The 17798-nt window shown below is 39.5% G+C and overlaps 1 protein-coding gene across 1 annotated transcript in view; it reads left to right on the top strand.

Annotated features, from left to right (window-relative positions):
- Positions 1-17147, top strand: part of LOC126253570 (uncharacterized) — a 56459-nt gene extending 39312 nt beyond the window's left edge. Inside the window, exon 5 of the mRNA XM_049954990.1 lies at positions 16637-17147. Within this exon, the coding sequence (XP_049810947.1) occupies positions 16637-16789 (153 nt within the window). The 3' untranslated portion in view covers positions 16790-17147. The remainder of the gene's footprint in view (positions 1-16636) is intronic.
- Positions 17148-17798: the final 651 nt, after the last annotated feature.

Here is a 17798-nt window from a genome sequence, read left to right as displayed (position 1 = left end):
AGCACACTGTGAATGAATGTTCAGCTGTGGAGGCAACCTAACCTGTGCATTTAGATTATGATTGCAAGAAACTGTTCTGAATATTGTCTGAGTTTAACTGCACATGGTGATGAACACAATCCGGCTATACGAACCCGGAGTCCATTGTTCTGGCCAGAGGTGCAGCAAACAGCTGTTGTGGTGAGAGAGACATCTTATTTGATGTGGGTGTAGTATGTGGATTGTAGTAAGCAGGAGAAAATACAGTTGCAGGAGATGTGATGAATACATCTGGAGAGTTGGTTTGAGCTTCCATGAGGAAAGTGTTGTGTGGAGAAGTTATGGTGGCAAACAATCACTTGTAGTACAATGAACCGGCACATGAGACACGGAATGTACTCGAAATTCGTAATGGGGTTGCCATTGTGGGAATCTGATGGGTTACTATCCCGAAATCAAACACTTCCGCTTTATATTTTGATACAAATGTATGTTTAAGTACAAGCATCTACACTTGTATGTTCAACAAGTCACAAAAACAGGCTGAATCATCTCAAAACTTTACATCCAAATAATCAGGTCAATGTTTATATTGATGTCACAAGTTGAACTGATTATGAGGGAAATGGATGAAAAGGTAGATACAATGGGTCAACAAGTCTGAACAAACAGAGTAGCTTATTGGGTAGCTCAGTTTGTATTTTGATTGGTGAGTTAATCTAAACTCAACAACAAAATTGATGTTTTGAACAGATGATTAAAAACTGGACTCTTAAATAACAATATTCACATCTCGGAAATCAGAGATGAGTTTGTTCAATTAATTTCCACTTTAGAATTAAAACAGGAACAGTTCAATGCTCAAGTGAAACATAATTCAAATGCTGTAGACATTGATGCAATTGATGATGAAAACATCATTTTTCCTGCTATAACTAAAAAGTTGACGATCATAGAATTAATTTATATAATGATGGTGACATTCTGAGTGAAGTAAACTACATAAATGCTGAAAACCATTTAGAGCTTGTTACTCATAAACAAGTTGTATGGAAGGAACTCTAGGAATCTCATAAAATGTATCTGTTTGTGAAACATTGTCAACATTTTGTCTTCAGATGCCTCTTAACTGGTGAGAAATGTATTTAAATGGATTCTGTTGTCAGTTTAGAAATAACTGAAACAAGTTTGATGTGCAGTTATGCAAGATGTTTGGTTCTAATACAAAAACATGAATTTCTGTCAAGATAATTTCATTCACTATCCAAATGCCATGTAGTTTTATTTTAAAACATTTTTGTAATAATGTTTTAAATGTTGCTAAATTACGTGGAATGATTAATTTTTTTTAAAAAAAAGTTTCACATATCTGACATGTCAGTTACATTAAGGAGAAAAGAAACTGCTGTTTGCAGAGTAGATTTGTTTACTACTGTCTGAAAATCATGTAATCTCAGTTTCAAAGTAAAGTTAAAGAAAGAAGCAGCAATAAAATGCAAAAGTAGAATAGTGCTTAACTTTGAAAGTGTTATGCTAAAAGTACCACAAATTGTATTAGGAAAGAAAGATAAAAGCCACCTGATGATCACTATGCTGAGCAGAAAAACAAGAGTAATATTTGCAAACTTATAATGAACTAAAAATAATTTTCTTTTGTCAATTTACTTACTCTTAGGTTTTTCTATGGGGATAATTAATTATTATGCTGTGTATTTATTACTTAATGCCTTGTACTTTTTCATAGTAAGAAGAGATGATGAGACAAGGATTGCTAAATGTTATTATTATGCTAAATTATTATGCTGTGTATTTATTACTTAATGCCTTGTACTTTATCATAGTAAGAAGAGATGATGAGACAAGGATTGCTAAATGTTTATAGCTTTGTCTAGCATCCATTACTGAAAAGATGATTTGTACTAAATACACATTCATTAGGGATTGAACTTAATATGTTGTGTATTGCTTTTATTCTGAGGGAAAGTGCCTATGTTAACCTCGGGGAGCTGTACATTCTATGTATATCATATGTGGCAGGAACAATGTCCTCTAGCTATGTAGTATTTTTCTTCTTATTCCATTTTCAAATGTTGCATCATCTTCTTTTTGTCTATTGAAGTCATCTCCAACTATCATTCTAGACACTTTTCCTCAGCAGTTAATGTTTTCTAAATATTCTACAGGTTACAGGGAAATTCATTGTCATTATAAACAATTTTGTCTGACCTACGTAGCATGCTAATTGCATAATTTTGGATGAAAAATTATATTCAGTTTATGCTGCCTGATGATTGATGTTAGGAAACATGGATTGTCAGGATGAACTTTTGACTGGGGAATTGTACAAAGGTCATATTTAGCTAGGATTTGAAATTTAACTATGATATGAATCACTTTATGCTCTGGACACACTTTTGTGTCATTCCCTCGGGGTCATATGCATTCTCTGCATGCCACCTGTGTAGCAAGCACAAGGACCTCTAGCTATGTAGCATTTCCTTCTGATTTCATTTTCTAGTGTTGTGTCTACTATTTTTCTATCAACCTATCCATGTTTTCTTCTTTTGTCAGTCCATCCATTCTTCCTTTGTTAATGAATTTTGATAATGTTTGTGCTAATCAAAAACTATTTTTGAAGTGTCCTCACATATGATGAAGAAATTTTTCAAAACACTGTTTCATCTTCCTGACTGTGTCTATTATTATGTCATTTCTGTTATTCTACAGAAGTTATGAAGCTGCTTGCTATAATTGTAAGTAATTATTCCTGATTTATGACTAATCTGCAGTTTACAGACCCACAGGTTATTTAGTGAGCCATACCATTTTCTAATGAGAAAGCCTTTACACTGTAATTCAGGATGACCTGTACATTACCAGTCTATAAACATTAATGTTTCTTTATTATTTTCTGTCATACTGTATGTGATTATTTTGTGATTTCATCAATGTTGGCAGGTGATTACTGTATGCTTTTGCCTTATTGTGCATATTGACGTGGTGCTCTATCCCTGGACCAATCTGTCCAGTTGATTAACAATGAGGGTCAATGTGCCGGCCAGAACGTCAGCACAGCCCCTCATCTGCTGCTAGAAGTGGAGGCGAACAGAAGAAGTTGCCATTAAGTAACCCTCCCCCCCCCCCCCCCCCCCCCAATCCCACCCCACCCCACCTTCTGATGATGCTTGCCGGGAGCATGCTTGGGTTGTCATTGCTGTGCTAGTGCTCATGCGATCGTTTCCAGAGAGAGGAGGTGCATGGGCAGCTCCTGTGTGGTGTGTTGGGAACATGTGAAATAGCGTCGCTGCTCCAAAGGTGCTAGTGGCGGTGCTGACAGCAATCTGTTGGGATAGGCAGACACCTGTGAGGGCAGGGCATATCCACGTTGATTGGAGGCTGCAAAAAAGATAGTGTAGTGATGACATTGGTGTCCCACACACAGGAAGGTGCATCAGTCATGTAGTTGGTTGGCAGTGGGCCAGAGGCAGTGTTGGGGGCGGCGTTGGCAGGTGGCATGTCGGGAACAGCATAGGGGTGGTGTTGGCCTGTGTCATACTGGAGCAGTATTGGTGGTGCTGCGAGTGGGGCCAGTGGTAGGCAGGGGGAACTCCAACTTTGATGGTGCTGTGCTTATTGGCTGGAGGGGGCTTTGGAACATAGGCCAACTTGAGCCTGTTTATGCAGATAATTGTTGCGGCCCCATTCAAACAAATGCAGAACATCTTGTCCCTGCATTGCAACACAAATTGTAGGCCCAAATACTGAGGGTGGAGCGGTGGCTGGTATGCATCCATCTGAAGTGTGATGTGTGTGCAGCATGCTGTGAGATCACAGTGGATAAAGGTACGTTCACCACCATGACGTTGTGGAGGTGTTCATCACAGCTGGGCCATGAAGCTTTGTGGCTGCTGCACAAAACCTGGGATGGCGCTCTCTGGAAGAAGTGGCATTGCTTCCGAAAAATCGCCAGGAATGACAAATGGCTGGCTGTATACCAGCTCAGTGGCAAAAGTCTCCAGTTCGGTTCACTCCACCATTCTGTTAGCTGCAGGAAGGTAGTTAGTGGTGTGAAAATTGGAGTCACTGGTCACTGGCAGAGATTGGAAGAGGGCACAGGTGAACAGGCACCTGTGATCAGACGTTGGGGGGGGGGGGGGGGGCAGGGGACATCCAAAGCAGGACTCTGATCCGAATGAAGGCCGCAGCCACAGTTTCAGCTGAAATGTCGGGGATAGGGGCGGCCTCCAGCCAGCGCATAAATCTGTCAATAAATGTTAGCAGATATCGTCATCCATTGGAGGGGAGCAGTAGATCGACAATGTCAAGGTGTATGTACGTGAACCAGTGTTATGTGGGGGGAATGGCAGCCACAGGGGAGTGAACATGCTGTCTGACCTTGGCGTGCTGGAACAGAACACAGGGGCAGGCCCATCTGCTGCAGTCATTTTGAATGTCTGACCAGACAAAGCATTGTTTCATGATCGTGGCAGAAGCACTGATGCCTGGGTATGCAAGGCTGTGGACACAGTCAGTTGTTGGTTTTCCGAGGAGGGGAGGGAGAAAGGTGTGGGAGCAATCGTTGGAACCATCAGGTTATGAGGGATCTGTGAGGACGTCATGCCAGATCTTACGGTCAGAGCCAGGTATGGGTCTTAGCTGGAGACTGAGGCCAGAGTCAGTGTTCTGAATGGCATGGGCTAAATCCGGGTCACCCTTTTGAGTAACGACCAGGGCATTGTAATCTAAGAGTTTGTCGATGGCAATCTGCCACAATGTTATTGATGCAGGCAACGTGCTGGACATTGGTAGTGAATATTGCAATGTACTTCCATAGCCTAAACTCTCAGGGTGGGAACTGGTCTATGTCTTTCACGCAGAAACCAGAAGCGAGGGGATGGTGGTGTGTAAAGATCATAAAGTCGCGTTCGTTAACTGAAGATTGGAAGTAGTGGATGGCTCCATGGACTGGAGCATCTCACAGTGATATGTGCCCCAGCAACATTGTGCGTCAGAGTGCTTGGCAAAAAGCAGGTGAGCTGTTGCCAGATGTGGTCCACACATTGGTGTAGCACAGCCCTGATAGCCATCTGGCTCATATCCGTCACTATTTTGAGGGGACCCACTAGGACTGGGGTGGGCCAAAAGGGCCTCATTGGTAAGGTCCTGTTTTTTTTTTTTAAGCTTGCAATTGTGGTCTGGGTCCAAGAGACCAGTTTGTTGCCTTTGTTTTTATTGCCCCAAAATGCTTTAGTAAGAGAGTCTAGGGTGTCATCAGCTTCCGTAAGAAGTTGATGGAAAAAGTTAACCATGCTGATGAAATGCTAGACGCCTTTGAAGATAGTAAGGCATGAAAAGTTGGTTACTGATTGCACTGTTTTGGAGAGGGGGCCATGAGACAGCAGCAGAGACTAAGTGTCAGAGGAATTCAGCCTCATTCATCCCAAAAATGCATTTTGTCATGTTGAGGATCACTTCAGCTTTCTGTAAGTGTAACAAAATTTTGCGTAGGTGTTGGTGGTGTTCAGTAGGGTCCCTGGACTAGCTGAGTACATCATCTAGGAAGGTGAAATTCCTGAATGTGCCCCAGAGGATGTATTCCAAAAGTCACTGCCATGTTTCTGCAGCACTGTAGAAGCCGAATGTCATGAATGCACTCTTGAACAGGCCAAAAGGTGTAATTATGGCTGTTTTCTCAGTGTCCTCTGGGACAACGGGAATTTGTGTGTAGGCTTTAGTACAATCTATCTTACTGAAGAAAATAGCTCCCGAGACGGCGCTGTTGTAAGTGCAAAGGGCTGGAGCAGGTTAGGGTCAGGGATGGTGTGAGCATTGAGTTTATGGTAATTACCACATGGGTCCCAGGAACTGTCCTTCTTGGGGCTTGGGGATTAGGTTAAGAGCTTGAAGCCCAGGAATTTTGGAAGGGTGAAGTTTTCTGGCGGCGAGAAGCTCTTCAAACACCTTTAGTGTGGTTTTGCACTTGTAAGGGGGGGGGGGGGATGTGGTTGCAGCAGAAAATGGGGTGGGGTGGGGGGGGGCAGGGCTAGTGGTAATATAGTGCTTAGCACCATGCTAAACGTTCTTGGGGGCACTGGCTGTCTGGATTAGGAGGGGAAAATTCTGCAAGGAGCTGAGCATAAGGGACTGAAATCGCCAACTGTTTCATGGTGGGACGGAAAATGCAGCTTATGGACCTCCCAGAGGTTCCATCAACTAAACGACACTTTGCTGTGTTGGCCAGTAGACTGTAATGACCAAGGAAGTCATTGGCCACTATGGGATTGGTAATATCCGTGACTGTGAAGGTCCATGGGAGTTCACTCCTAAGGCCTAAATTGAATGAGCAGCTAAGCACCCTATAAGTAGGGATGGCTTAGTTGTTGGCTTGGTGATGTGGAGAGGAGAGGGGAGGGGGGCTGGGATTTGGTAGTAGTTTATGGGAAATATGGATAAATTAGAGCAGGTGTCAATGAGGTACTGGAAAGGGTAACTAGCATCATTCAAATCCCATATGAATAGATGCTGTGAAGCGATACAGCAACAGGGGATTCCACTGCCAGTGGCTACCAGCGTTTCGGGACTAGGAGCATGGAGGTCTGCAGTTGGTGGCATTCTTGTCAGTCTTTGGTGGTACCAGCAAGCTGTGCCTAGTTGGCAGTGGCGGTCAGGGGGATGGTTAGAACTGTGCCAATCGGGACGGCTGTTTTTGCCTGGGCCAGCACTGTGCTGAGGGGGGGGGGGGGGTGTAGTCAGCACCTGGTGGCAGGTGTGTGAGGTGTAGGTAGACAATGCTGATGGTAAGTGCTGCTGTCTCTGATCTCTGGCGTATCAGAATCTGTTAGAGGTCAGGGGCCTACATGCTGGGTGGAGGGTCATTAGTGGCAAGTGGTGTGAGTGATGTCACGCACGTGGGGGCTTGTGGTAGGGTGGATGAATACCAGCCAGAACAGTGGTGTGATAGCCAGTGTTCTGCGCTGCAGCTGTGGAGGGATTGGAGTCCGGGGTTTTGAACAGTTAATCCGCCGAGACCGTTGTGTCACCTAATGATAAATGGGCATGTGAGGCCAGGGTAGCCTCTGTGGGAGTGGGAAGGTGCAAGAGCCAGCAATTTAGAAACAGGTTTTTGAGAAGGAAGTGCCGTTCGATGAGTGCTCAGATGTGACCCGGCAACAGGGATGGGCAGATGTTATCATACTGCTTGGGTGATAATAAACTTACCTGCTTGTTGTAGCTCCGAAGGCACAAAGCTGGATACGATGTGGTCTTTTAGTTTAGTGTAGCTGCCAAGAGTTGGTAGATGTGAAATAAGATCCTGTACTTGGGTAGCAGTGGTTGGGCTGATGTGGCTGAGAACCATCCCGAATTTCATTGCATTGTTCACGGTAGAGCACCCTGCAAAAACTGCATCGATGGAAATAAACCACAGGCGTGTGTCACGTGGGTTGAAAGGGGGCAGGTGAACAGCCGCTTGACCGGGCGAGGGTCTGCAGAGTCGGCTTACGCTGGGTGCACTGCCCCGTTTGTCAGCTGAGTCAATTAGTTCTGTAGTGCTGACAGTTGTGTACAAAGATCTGACACCTCCAAATTGCTCATAGATGCTGGGGTGGGAGGGGTAATGGGAGACTCCTGGCTAGAGAGCCTGTCAGGTGTGACCACTCCAGGAGTGGGAACGTGCGGCAGTACATTCTGACTCAATAGTGTGGACAGCCTGTCAGATATGGGGGATTGTGGAGAAGAAGGTAAGTGGGACACACACGGCGAGGACTACGCAATACAGTTTCCATTTTGTGTTGCTGTAGAAAGGAGGATTCAGTATGCCACATGATAAAACTGTGAGTTGTTGAGGTGCGTGGCTGTCAGCTACAGGTGGGGTGTGGTGGTGCATGCAGAGGCAGGGCATGTGTGAGGGGTGTGGGGAGGGCACGTGTGGAGGTGAGCGACGGTGAGCACGGTGGGAGGGGATGTAAGGAGGATGCGGGAGGGGAGTTTAGAAGGCAAACTGCAAGTGGGGGTGTGAGAGGGATGTGTCTGGTCAACATAATGGGAACTGATTTTGTGACCAAGTGGGGGACCGATGACCGTAGCAGTCTGGTCCCTTCAATCCCACAACCACCAAGTGGGGTGTGCTAACAGGAGTAATGAAAAGAAAAACTAGCATGTTTCGGTAATGGGACTTGGCATTTTGGTTAGGAGGGGGTCACCAGTGAAGGGACAATTTAAAGGTTCCCTCCTATGCTGCTCATAGGCATACATATCTATAGAGGCTTTCTAATTAACAAAGACAACAATAAATAATAGGCCATGCTGAAAGAGGCACATCAGCTGGTTCGGAGATGCTATTCATAAAAGCTAAAAACTACAATAAAATTTAAAAAGTTAAAAAGTTATTACCTCTTAATGAAGGGGGCTCCCCACTCGTGGTGGAGTCTTTGTGTAGGATGGAATAGTTTACAGTACTTTGTTCAGTGTCGTCTAGCAGCATGAGAAAATTGGCTTCAGTGGCGTGCTTGGTGGTAGAGGGGTGCCAAAATGACTGGGATGGAACAGTAATAAACCCGCATGGTACTCCTGGCGCACACTGCACTTCACCACAGTGCACACAGTCTTTCAGGTTCTGATACTGGGGGGATGAAACAGGTATCTGGCATCAGGCTTGGAAGCTGCAGCCAAGGGAATCTCCTTGAGGGAATGCGGCTTGGGAAAGTAGTACAAAAGACATGGCACTATTCTTCTCATTAATTGGGCTGCGAGATAACTCTGATACTGGACATGGGTGCAATATCCTGCTGTGCATTCATATACATGCACTCCAACGAAGAGTGGCAGATAACAGTGCGAACCACGTGGTGTTGCCTGGGACGAGCTGGCCAGAGTGCAGGAGATGTTGCCTTGTGGAAGTGGAAGAAGAGACTGCTGAAGCAGCAGTTTGGCAGGCATGGCAGTCTAAACTCTACCTTCTGCAGAAGTGACCCGTGAGGGTGCTGTGTAGGTGCAGTGGTACCTTACCTGTCAGGCGCTTTGCTCATTGCTGGTGTTTGATCAGTGCAGCCCATTGTCTGCTGCTACGAGTGGAAGTGAATGGAGGGAGTCATCACAGTCCACCTATTCTTAGGATTCTGGGGTGGGCCATCTTGTCATAAGCAACAAAAACTGTTGTGAAAATTGGAAAATGAAGCAGGGGTAGGACCCGAACATTTTCATTACAGTGTATCTAACTACAATGAGAGAACATTAATTTCATTTGCAATTGAATAAAGATGTGATAGAAAATGATCCATTCTATTCTATGTAAAGGAACATCTTGTTCATGATGTATTTTCACTCTGCAGTGGAGCATTAGTTGATAGAGAACTTTCTGGCAGATTAGAGCTGTGTGCCAGACTGTGACTCAAAATTTTTAGTATAGTATGTTCATACTGGGCCATTTTGAAGCCCAAGCAACACAAGCTGCTGCTTGGGGCCAGGTGAGGTGGACACCACAAATGCCACAACTGTATGAGTTTTATGAAGGACATATCACAATTAGTGACAGCTGCTAAGGCAATCAAGCTGAGAGAGTAGCCCATGTGTAAGATTTGTGTACAGTGCATGTCACAGCTTGTTGTGAAAACTGACACAGTGGGCACCAAGTGATAATTCACTTGGGTGAAAAAATGGTCTCGAACCATCCCTGCGATCATAGGAGCATAATGGATTGTCAAAGTATGAAGTCATAGAGAAGTAGAATTTGCTTGTCTCGAGGAAGATGTATTTGTTTCTGAAGTGTCATGGTAACTGTAATTCAAGCAAAGGATTTTGAACTGTGATATAATTTTCTGTCGGGTCATCTTGGGGACCTGTTGTGCGTAATATGATTGGAACTAACATGTCTAACTGAAAATGTACTAGAATAGATCGAGTCATATTGTTTTAATGACAGTTCAATTTTGAAAATGAGAAGAGGAGTAATGAGACTTAAAGATGAAAAGAAAGAGAATCCAAAATTAAAGTATCCTACCAGATCTTGTCACCACTGTGTCCATATCTGTAAATTTAAAAGTGACTTATTGCTCTCCCACACTGATTTAAAAATTGATAGATAAGTTGTACAGCTGTGAGGTCAATTTTCTTTTGTATGCATCAATATCTATGTTGAATTTTTCAGCTTGGGATCTTGTGGAAGGAGTTGTCACCCAAAATGGATGTAACTGTGAAGTGTATAACTTCATGTATATTTTGTCACTGTTACCTTCATAGTGATATATTTTGTATTTTGTGTTAAACTTTGTCACACTTGCTCTGTGCAAGCTAAGTAAAATAGTCCTAATCTAACATTTCAAAAAACTTCCTTTCAAACTGGATTTGTTAAGACAGTTTTCACCAATATTGTAAGTTGAAAATAATTATATTAAATCCAGAATATAGCCTATTACATCTGACTGGGATTACCAAATCCAATATTCTCACCTCCTGGCTATAATGCACCAATAATAAAAGTCCAGTGTACCAGCACAAATAGTACACCAGACTCCAATGAGGTCACAATTTGAACCCTCCTAACTAAAATTATCACAGTAAGATATCCTGAACGCACTTCTTAATAAAATTGGAGACTCAAAGTAGCTGTAAATTGAATGTTAAACTTGGATATTTTTGTGATGTAAGTCACATAATGTTAATATTTAATCTTGTTCTTGTTAAGCAAAAGAGTATTGATATTTTCCTCTACCACACGTAAATAAATTAAGAAAGTAATTACTTCTGTAATGAAATGATTAATCATTTCAGTAAAATGTTACATTACACACCATCTCTAATGCTTGTGCAGTGAAAATTATATGGTGTAATTACAAATTATACTTGCAAGAGAGTTTTATGCTGATTATGAAATGATAAGCAATAAAATTCTGTTTGTTTCTTTTCTTATGGAATGCAAAATACTGTTACTATGTTGTAGTAAACATGCTCATAATATTGTAGAAAATGCTGGAAAATTCACCTATCTCACCTGGCTGAGTTGGCTGTTCTTTGATGCTACCATGCTACATCTATTTTTGAAATTCAGTAGGAAAATTAGATACTAAAAAGCAAATAATATTTCTCCAGCTGCTTCAGGATGTCATCTTGTGGCTGAACAAACACTTCAAAATTTTGGAATGATTTCAGAATATCATGTAGGACTGGATTTTACTGGCTAGAAACATGTAGACGCAGTTTTATAGTTTAATAATGGATGGCTATGTGATGTAGACACAATTTTATAGTTTAACAATGGATTACTATGTGACATAGACACAGTTTCACAGTTTAACAGGGGACAACTAGGTGGCCATATGTTTTAAATGGCAAGCTCCCTCTGTTATTGGTATTCATTCATTAACTGTTTCAAGCTTTTGTCCGTACACTGTTTAAACTCATTTTTAAAACATTCCACTGTTCAATACACACACAATGGCTTATAACTTCCACTCATAAGACAGTCCATAGAGTGCGCAAAACCATAGTCTCTCTTCTGTTCAAAATAACATGATAAACAGCTCAGCGTACTGCTAAGGTAGATCAGAATGCATTGCTTTATTTTGATGATCTTGCTTTTGGTTTTATGCTGTTTTATGTACTCTTCAGCTGAGTCTCTCGACATCTTCTGCTGTAGATCTAAAAAAAAAAAATCTTCTCCCTTGTAATTCTTGTTCTTACTTTTTTTATTCTTTTCTTCAAAGTTGTCACCTTTACAATACCCTTTCTATGTTGAATTTCAGAATTAGTTCTCGTCTCAAAATTCCAGTAAGCTATTGCAACAATAGCAACACAATCTGGTTTTAGAAAGTTCTGAGTTATTGTATTCTCTATCTCCATGCTGTGTCTTTGTGATCTTAAACTTTCTCACTTTCAGCCATGATTAAAACTGCTCTTTCTCCCATAAAACAATTAAATTTTCAATAATTAACTCTGCACTGACACCCATCCATCCATGCACATCCAAACCCCCACCAAGATTGACCCTGTTGCTTTTTGCTTCAATACTTACAGTTTTTTCCATACTGAAAAACAAAATCTTTGGAATACAAAGAAGTTGCATATAATTACACTGACAGAACAATATTATGAATTCTTACAACATTTTCCTAACATTTTCATTTACATTAAGACATGAAATAAATAAAATAAACTAAAATGATTGGCTAAACACAAGTTCTCTGTACATTCCTGCTCAGTATTGGACAGGTGAGAGACTCATATGTGATCAAAGAAGAGGCTGAATATGTCCATTATAATACTTACTAATTATTACACTTCTTATGAATGAATCTTTACATTGCTCCAGGTTTTCTTTCATGCACATTGTTACCATAGCAATTGCCCTGTATATACTGTTCCTTCTTCTTTTTACTAACTTTTTCGATATTTTTTGTTGTGGTGCATTTTGTGTGATCCTATGCAAGTCATGTATACAATATGTACAAAAAATAGTTTAGAACTTGTGAACAACATATAAATATCAAATGCCTATGTATGACATAGTAAAAAGCATGATTAATGTTAAGAAAACTAGGTTAACGTGACAGTACCTGAGCACTGACTATTAAATAACTTTATGTTTTCTGTTTATGTGCTCTAGTTTAGCTATTTCAGATATGCATCAATGACAAAGCCTGTCAGGTAACTAAAGAGATGAACAAAAGTGGGACACTCCAATATGTGATGCTCCTAGTAAATACTTGGTTAAGGGTTGACAATGATGATGAATAGAAGATAAGAACTTCAGAGAAGCCAGTTATTAAAAGTCTGTAATTAACGGATGTATTTAACAAAAAGTTACGAATACTATCTCATTAATGTAACTCCAACAATTTATAAATTAATTCTTTATCATGTTTTCTTATCATTGTGGTTTTAAATTCAAGTCAAGTTTATTGAAATATCAGTATCGTATATAATTTTAGTTTATCATTTATTTTACTGTTCTTGTAAAAAGCAATAATATATTTTTATCACAGTACTCTGGGGGTGTGTGTAATGTAGCAATGTGGGGTAACATGAAATTGACTGATACAAACAGCTGGTGTATTCGATAACACAGTCACATATTCAACTCAAATGTATGTTTGTATTTACTGTTTTGTCTATTCATATGTTTACTTCTGTAAGAAATGTTATTTTCCTTTATATTTCCAGTTTATGCCCTCTGTGTTAAGTATTCAGTTTTATCATACAAATTAGTAGAGCAAAGAACACTCTTGTAGTTGTCCACTCACCAATATTTCTTGAATCGAGGCTTAACATTTAGTTGCACCACAAACCATATGTGTTCGTACACAAACACCAAAATTATGGCAGTAATAAAGTTTTCAAAGTAATGAAACTGTAATTAAAACATTATTTGGAAACACTGTTGTGAAATGTAATATAATTAAATATACAAATCACAGAGTATTCTGGATTGTAATCATGACAAAATATTTTCCATAACACACAATAATTCATGATATGTGTAACTATTTGAAAAGCTGTAACTTTTAATTGTAAATCAGTTAGTGTTAGATGTTCAATAATGTGAAATTAATAGTGACTATTGAAAAATTAGTTAACAAGACATGATAGTAACCATGTGATTTCAGTTTGGAGTTGATTTGTAAGGTGTTTGATCTGTGCCAGTCAGTACAATGTTCATGAAGATTGATGTAAGTTTTTGGTTTTGTTCATATATTGAAAGCTAACGTTGAATGCATTCCATACATTATTTAGTAGTTATAGTGTTACCTTCACGTTCAAAGACGCAAGATATTGTTCCCAGTTACAAAAGTTTCTTCTGGTGCAAAGTAAAAAATTGAGCTACAATCCAAAGATAATGGAGTAAAATCAAAGTTAAGTTGATTTCAGTATAAAAGAATTGTTATAATAGGTTTCTTTGATAGATGATCTCAGAAGCCAGATGAAGACAGATTTAGCTTTGTACATCAGGCCCTTTCAAATTGCTTTCTTTTGGGCTGGATGATGAAAGATTTGTGCGCTGATATGTAGGTTAGTATATGATGCTGCCTGGTGAACAGAATGCCCTATCTGTCCATCTGATTTTCTAAAACTGGGAATTTTCCTTCTCTCTCTTGGATTCCATGTGGCCAGATTTTAAAAGTGTCATCAGCATAGCAAAGAAGCTAGATGGTTGAAGAGGACTTGTATTTAACGTGTGGTTTTTTTGCAGAGAGGCAAAGATCTAATTGCATTTCCTGGTGACAAAGGATGGCTCTTAATGTCACAACATATTATGATGAAGTGTCGTTGCTTGTGGATACTGTAGTTTTTCCAACCTACAGGTTAGTGAAATAGTTCAACAAGTTACTTAAACCAATTATTGGTCATTGCTAACAACATATGAAAACTCTTAAATGATTGTCAGCATAATTCAACAAATCAGAATCAGTTCATTCAAAACTTAGATGTGGACTCTTTGTTCACAAAAGTCCCAGTGGAAGATTCATTAAAATAAATAGCACACCGACTTCCCTCCTGAGACTATCGAATTGTTTTGCCACACTTTAACAACCACCAACATTTTGTATAATGGGAGATATTATGAAATGACTGAGGGAAATACTATGGATTTTCCATTGTCTCCAGCACTGACTGATTTCTGTATGGAGAATTTCAAAGGACACATATTAAACATAGCTCCTCTTTGACCATCTTGTGTCTTTTGCTATGTTGATAGTCTGTGCACAGGAAACGAAGCCTCGTCACCTGTTAATTGATCACATGAATACTGTGCACCCTAATCTCAAATACATCTCTGAAATAAAAAGAGAGGAGGGCAATTTTTAGATGTTCTATGTGAGTGAAAATCAGATGTGTGGGTGGGGAACTCTGTTTTCTGGAAACCAACACAGACTGATCTTTATCGCAGTGCACAAATCAGTCGTCATCCAGCCCAAAAGAAAGCAGTTTTAAATACACTGATACATAGAGCTGAAACTGCCAGTGTCAAGGAACACCTGGATTCAAGTACCAGATATCTGAGAATTGCATTCTGGTAGAATGGCTATTGTGATCAATATGTTATTGTACCTATCTCTAAGAAATAAAAACAAAGACATACCCAGTCGCCAGCAAATGATCAGCCTGTAGTATTCCTTACTTTCTTCAAAGTTACAGCAAATAAAACAGACAGAAACCTGGGCAGAGACACTATTCATTCAATTTTTTGACCACCGAAGAAAATTGAAGAGATATTACACCCAGTAAAAGACAGCCTAGGTCTTGATATTTCTGAAATTTATAAAATATAATATGAACATGGTAGTAGTTACAATGTTCAGTCACTTAAAAGTATTTCAGAATGCTGTGCAGAACACCAACGCCTCGTTAAATAATAAGATTTCAAGAAATCTGCTGATGGTGAACACATCCTCTTTAACAAATATAAGTTTATATTTGTTAAAATGGAACTATTATCCCATGCATCTACATACTGTCATCAAAGAAGCCATTGAGATCAGAATGTGTAACAAAAACACCTTAGTGGTATACAGAAATGGCAACAGACAAATTAGATGAGTCATACACCATCTAACGAAATCAGCATCTTGCCAGTGTTCATCTGTCATAGACATAGACATAATCTCTGGTAGCATATGGAAGTTCCAAGACTTTGTGACAGGTCACGAAATAATTTGACAAAGTAAATAAGCTACCACCCCTACTGAAAGCTCGTGATGACGACAACTGAGGAAGTCGCCAGAAAATTCGATAATGTCACAGCGAAAAGCTACATTGTCATCCTTCGCTCTCATGTTTATTTACAAGCAAAATGTAAACATGATTAAATTGAAAGTAAATACTCACACACCACAAATAACACTTAAGTTATATGTCAAAATGTATTATTGTTAAGAAATAAAACAGATAAAATGTAGCTATATGAAAATTTACTAGTGTTTGGGGAACAAATGATTAAGCTTGTAGACATGTATACATGACACAAAATTTAAATGTGGTGAAAAAAATATAAATGAGAAAATGAAGTACTGTTTCACTCAACTATGCAGGATGCTAATATATGTACAGTGAACAACGTCTCCTTAAATAGTACACTACATATGTATGAAAAAGGAATTGATTTGCACATAAAAAAATCATGTCACAGTAATTCAATCAGAGATATTGCTTTTTTGGTGCATACGACATAGTCTGTCAATGTGGCCTGCTGGCTTCTAATGAAGTGAAGACTACATCCATCCTTGAGGGATGTCATTAGTACCATAACGCTTTAGCTGATCAAATAGAATTTTGTGGTCTACATAACCAAAGGAACCTCTTAGTGTGGGTTGCCCCTTCCTCCTTTCTATTCATCCAGCCTACATCATCCAGTCCCCCTTTCCACACTGAACCAAGAACTTAAGGTTCTGGAATTTAGAATTTCTGTTCCTTGTCTCTATGTATTTCTACTAGCTGTACTCAGAGCTCTGCCTCCTTGAGGCAACTACTGGGCAGTACTCTTAGTGAGTTGTGAAATAAAAATATATTTCACAATGGTAATATAACAATAAATTACATTGTTTTTATCTTAATTGTTACCTTTGTCATTAATAAAAGCTTTAGGCAGACATTTTGCTTATAATCTGTGTATCTTCTGCAAGGGTGTGTTCATTAACACATATGCTGATCTATTTCCTTTTTGCAGGCAATTTTTTGTGCACTCGCTGTGGCCGCTCATATACTGCAAAGCATAATCTATCCAGGCATCAGCGGTTTGAGTGTGGCGTTGTTCGTCAGTTCATTTGTGTTCTATGTGGAAACACATTTAAGCACAGCCATCATCTCTCTCAACACATAAAGTGTTATCATAAACTGATCAAGAGCTAACTGCCAGAAGCTATAAAATACTCAGTTAAAGTGTAATGTGGTTTTATACAAAGGGACTTGTTCCATCTGTCATAGCTCATCAAAGCTAGTTATCTAATTGCTAAACAAATTAAAATTTACTAAATTTATTTATTTAGTGAATGCTGTTATAACAATAGTAAGTGTCTTATTATTTTTCTTTGTTTTTCTGTTAGGTGCATTACCATGCTTGTATGTTCTGATAGGGGATTAATGCCTCAGTCAGCAGTTCTCCAGCCGTACAGTCATTATCTATTTTAATAGCTTTATTTTTACACTATCTGTATTGATAATTTATGAACTCTTGTTTATATATACGAAGTTTTTAAATAAAGTAATTGGACAAAAAGCATATTGTGTCACTGGATTACAGTTTAGGTGCATGCTTGGATGTATTTTCAAGTCAACACGATCCCAGAGGCCTTCAGAGTGAGTGACAATTAACTCATGTAAAATGTTGCTATGTGATATTTATTTATTGTAAATTTCTTTTTTGAGTACCATATTTATAAGATTGTTGGAATACTGCAATGAAAATTTCATGGTAGTTGGAAATACTCTATTTGATAACCACAAAAGATGATGGTATACTTGGATATCTTGATTTGACAGCAAAAGATATCAAATTGATTACATAATGATACAACAAAGATAATGAAATTGCCTAAAGGCTGTCAAAAGCTATCCAGGGGCAGATATTTATTCAGATCATATATTAGTAATAGCTGAGGTTCTGGTTAAATTGAAAAGAACCTGGAAAGGACAGAAGAGAGAGCACATTAACTTTGAGAAACTGAAAGACAAAGGCAATTGCAAAAAATTAGAGAATGCATATTGTAAAATCATGATGAAAGGACAGAAAATGGAGTGCACAGAAGGAAGATGGGATCGTTTTAAAAATGGGATCAAAAAGGCAGCTAAGGAAACACTGGGAGTTTGTATATGACATGGCTGCTTTCACA

Source organism: Schistocerca nitens, chromosome 4 (assembly GCF_023898315.1).
Source record: "Schistocerca nitens isolate TAMUIC-IGC-003100 chromosome 4, iqSchNite1.1, whole genome shotgun sequence".
Lineage (NCBI taxonomy): Eukaryota > Metazoa > Arthropoda > Insecta > Orthoptera > Acrididae > Schistocerca > Schistocerca nitens.
This window is presented reverse-complemented; position numbering and strand designations above follow the sequence as displayed.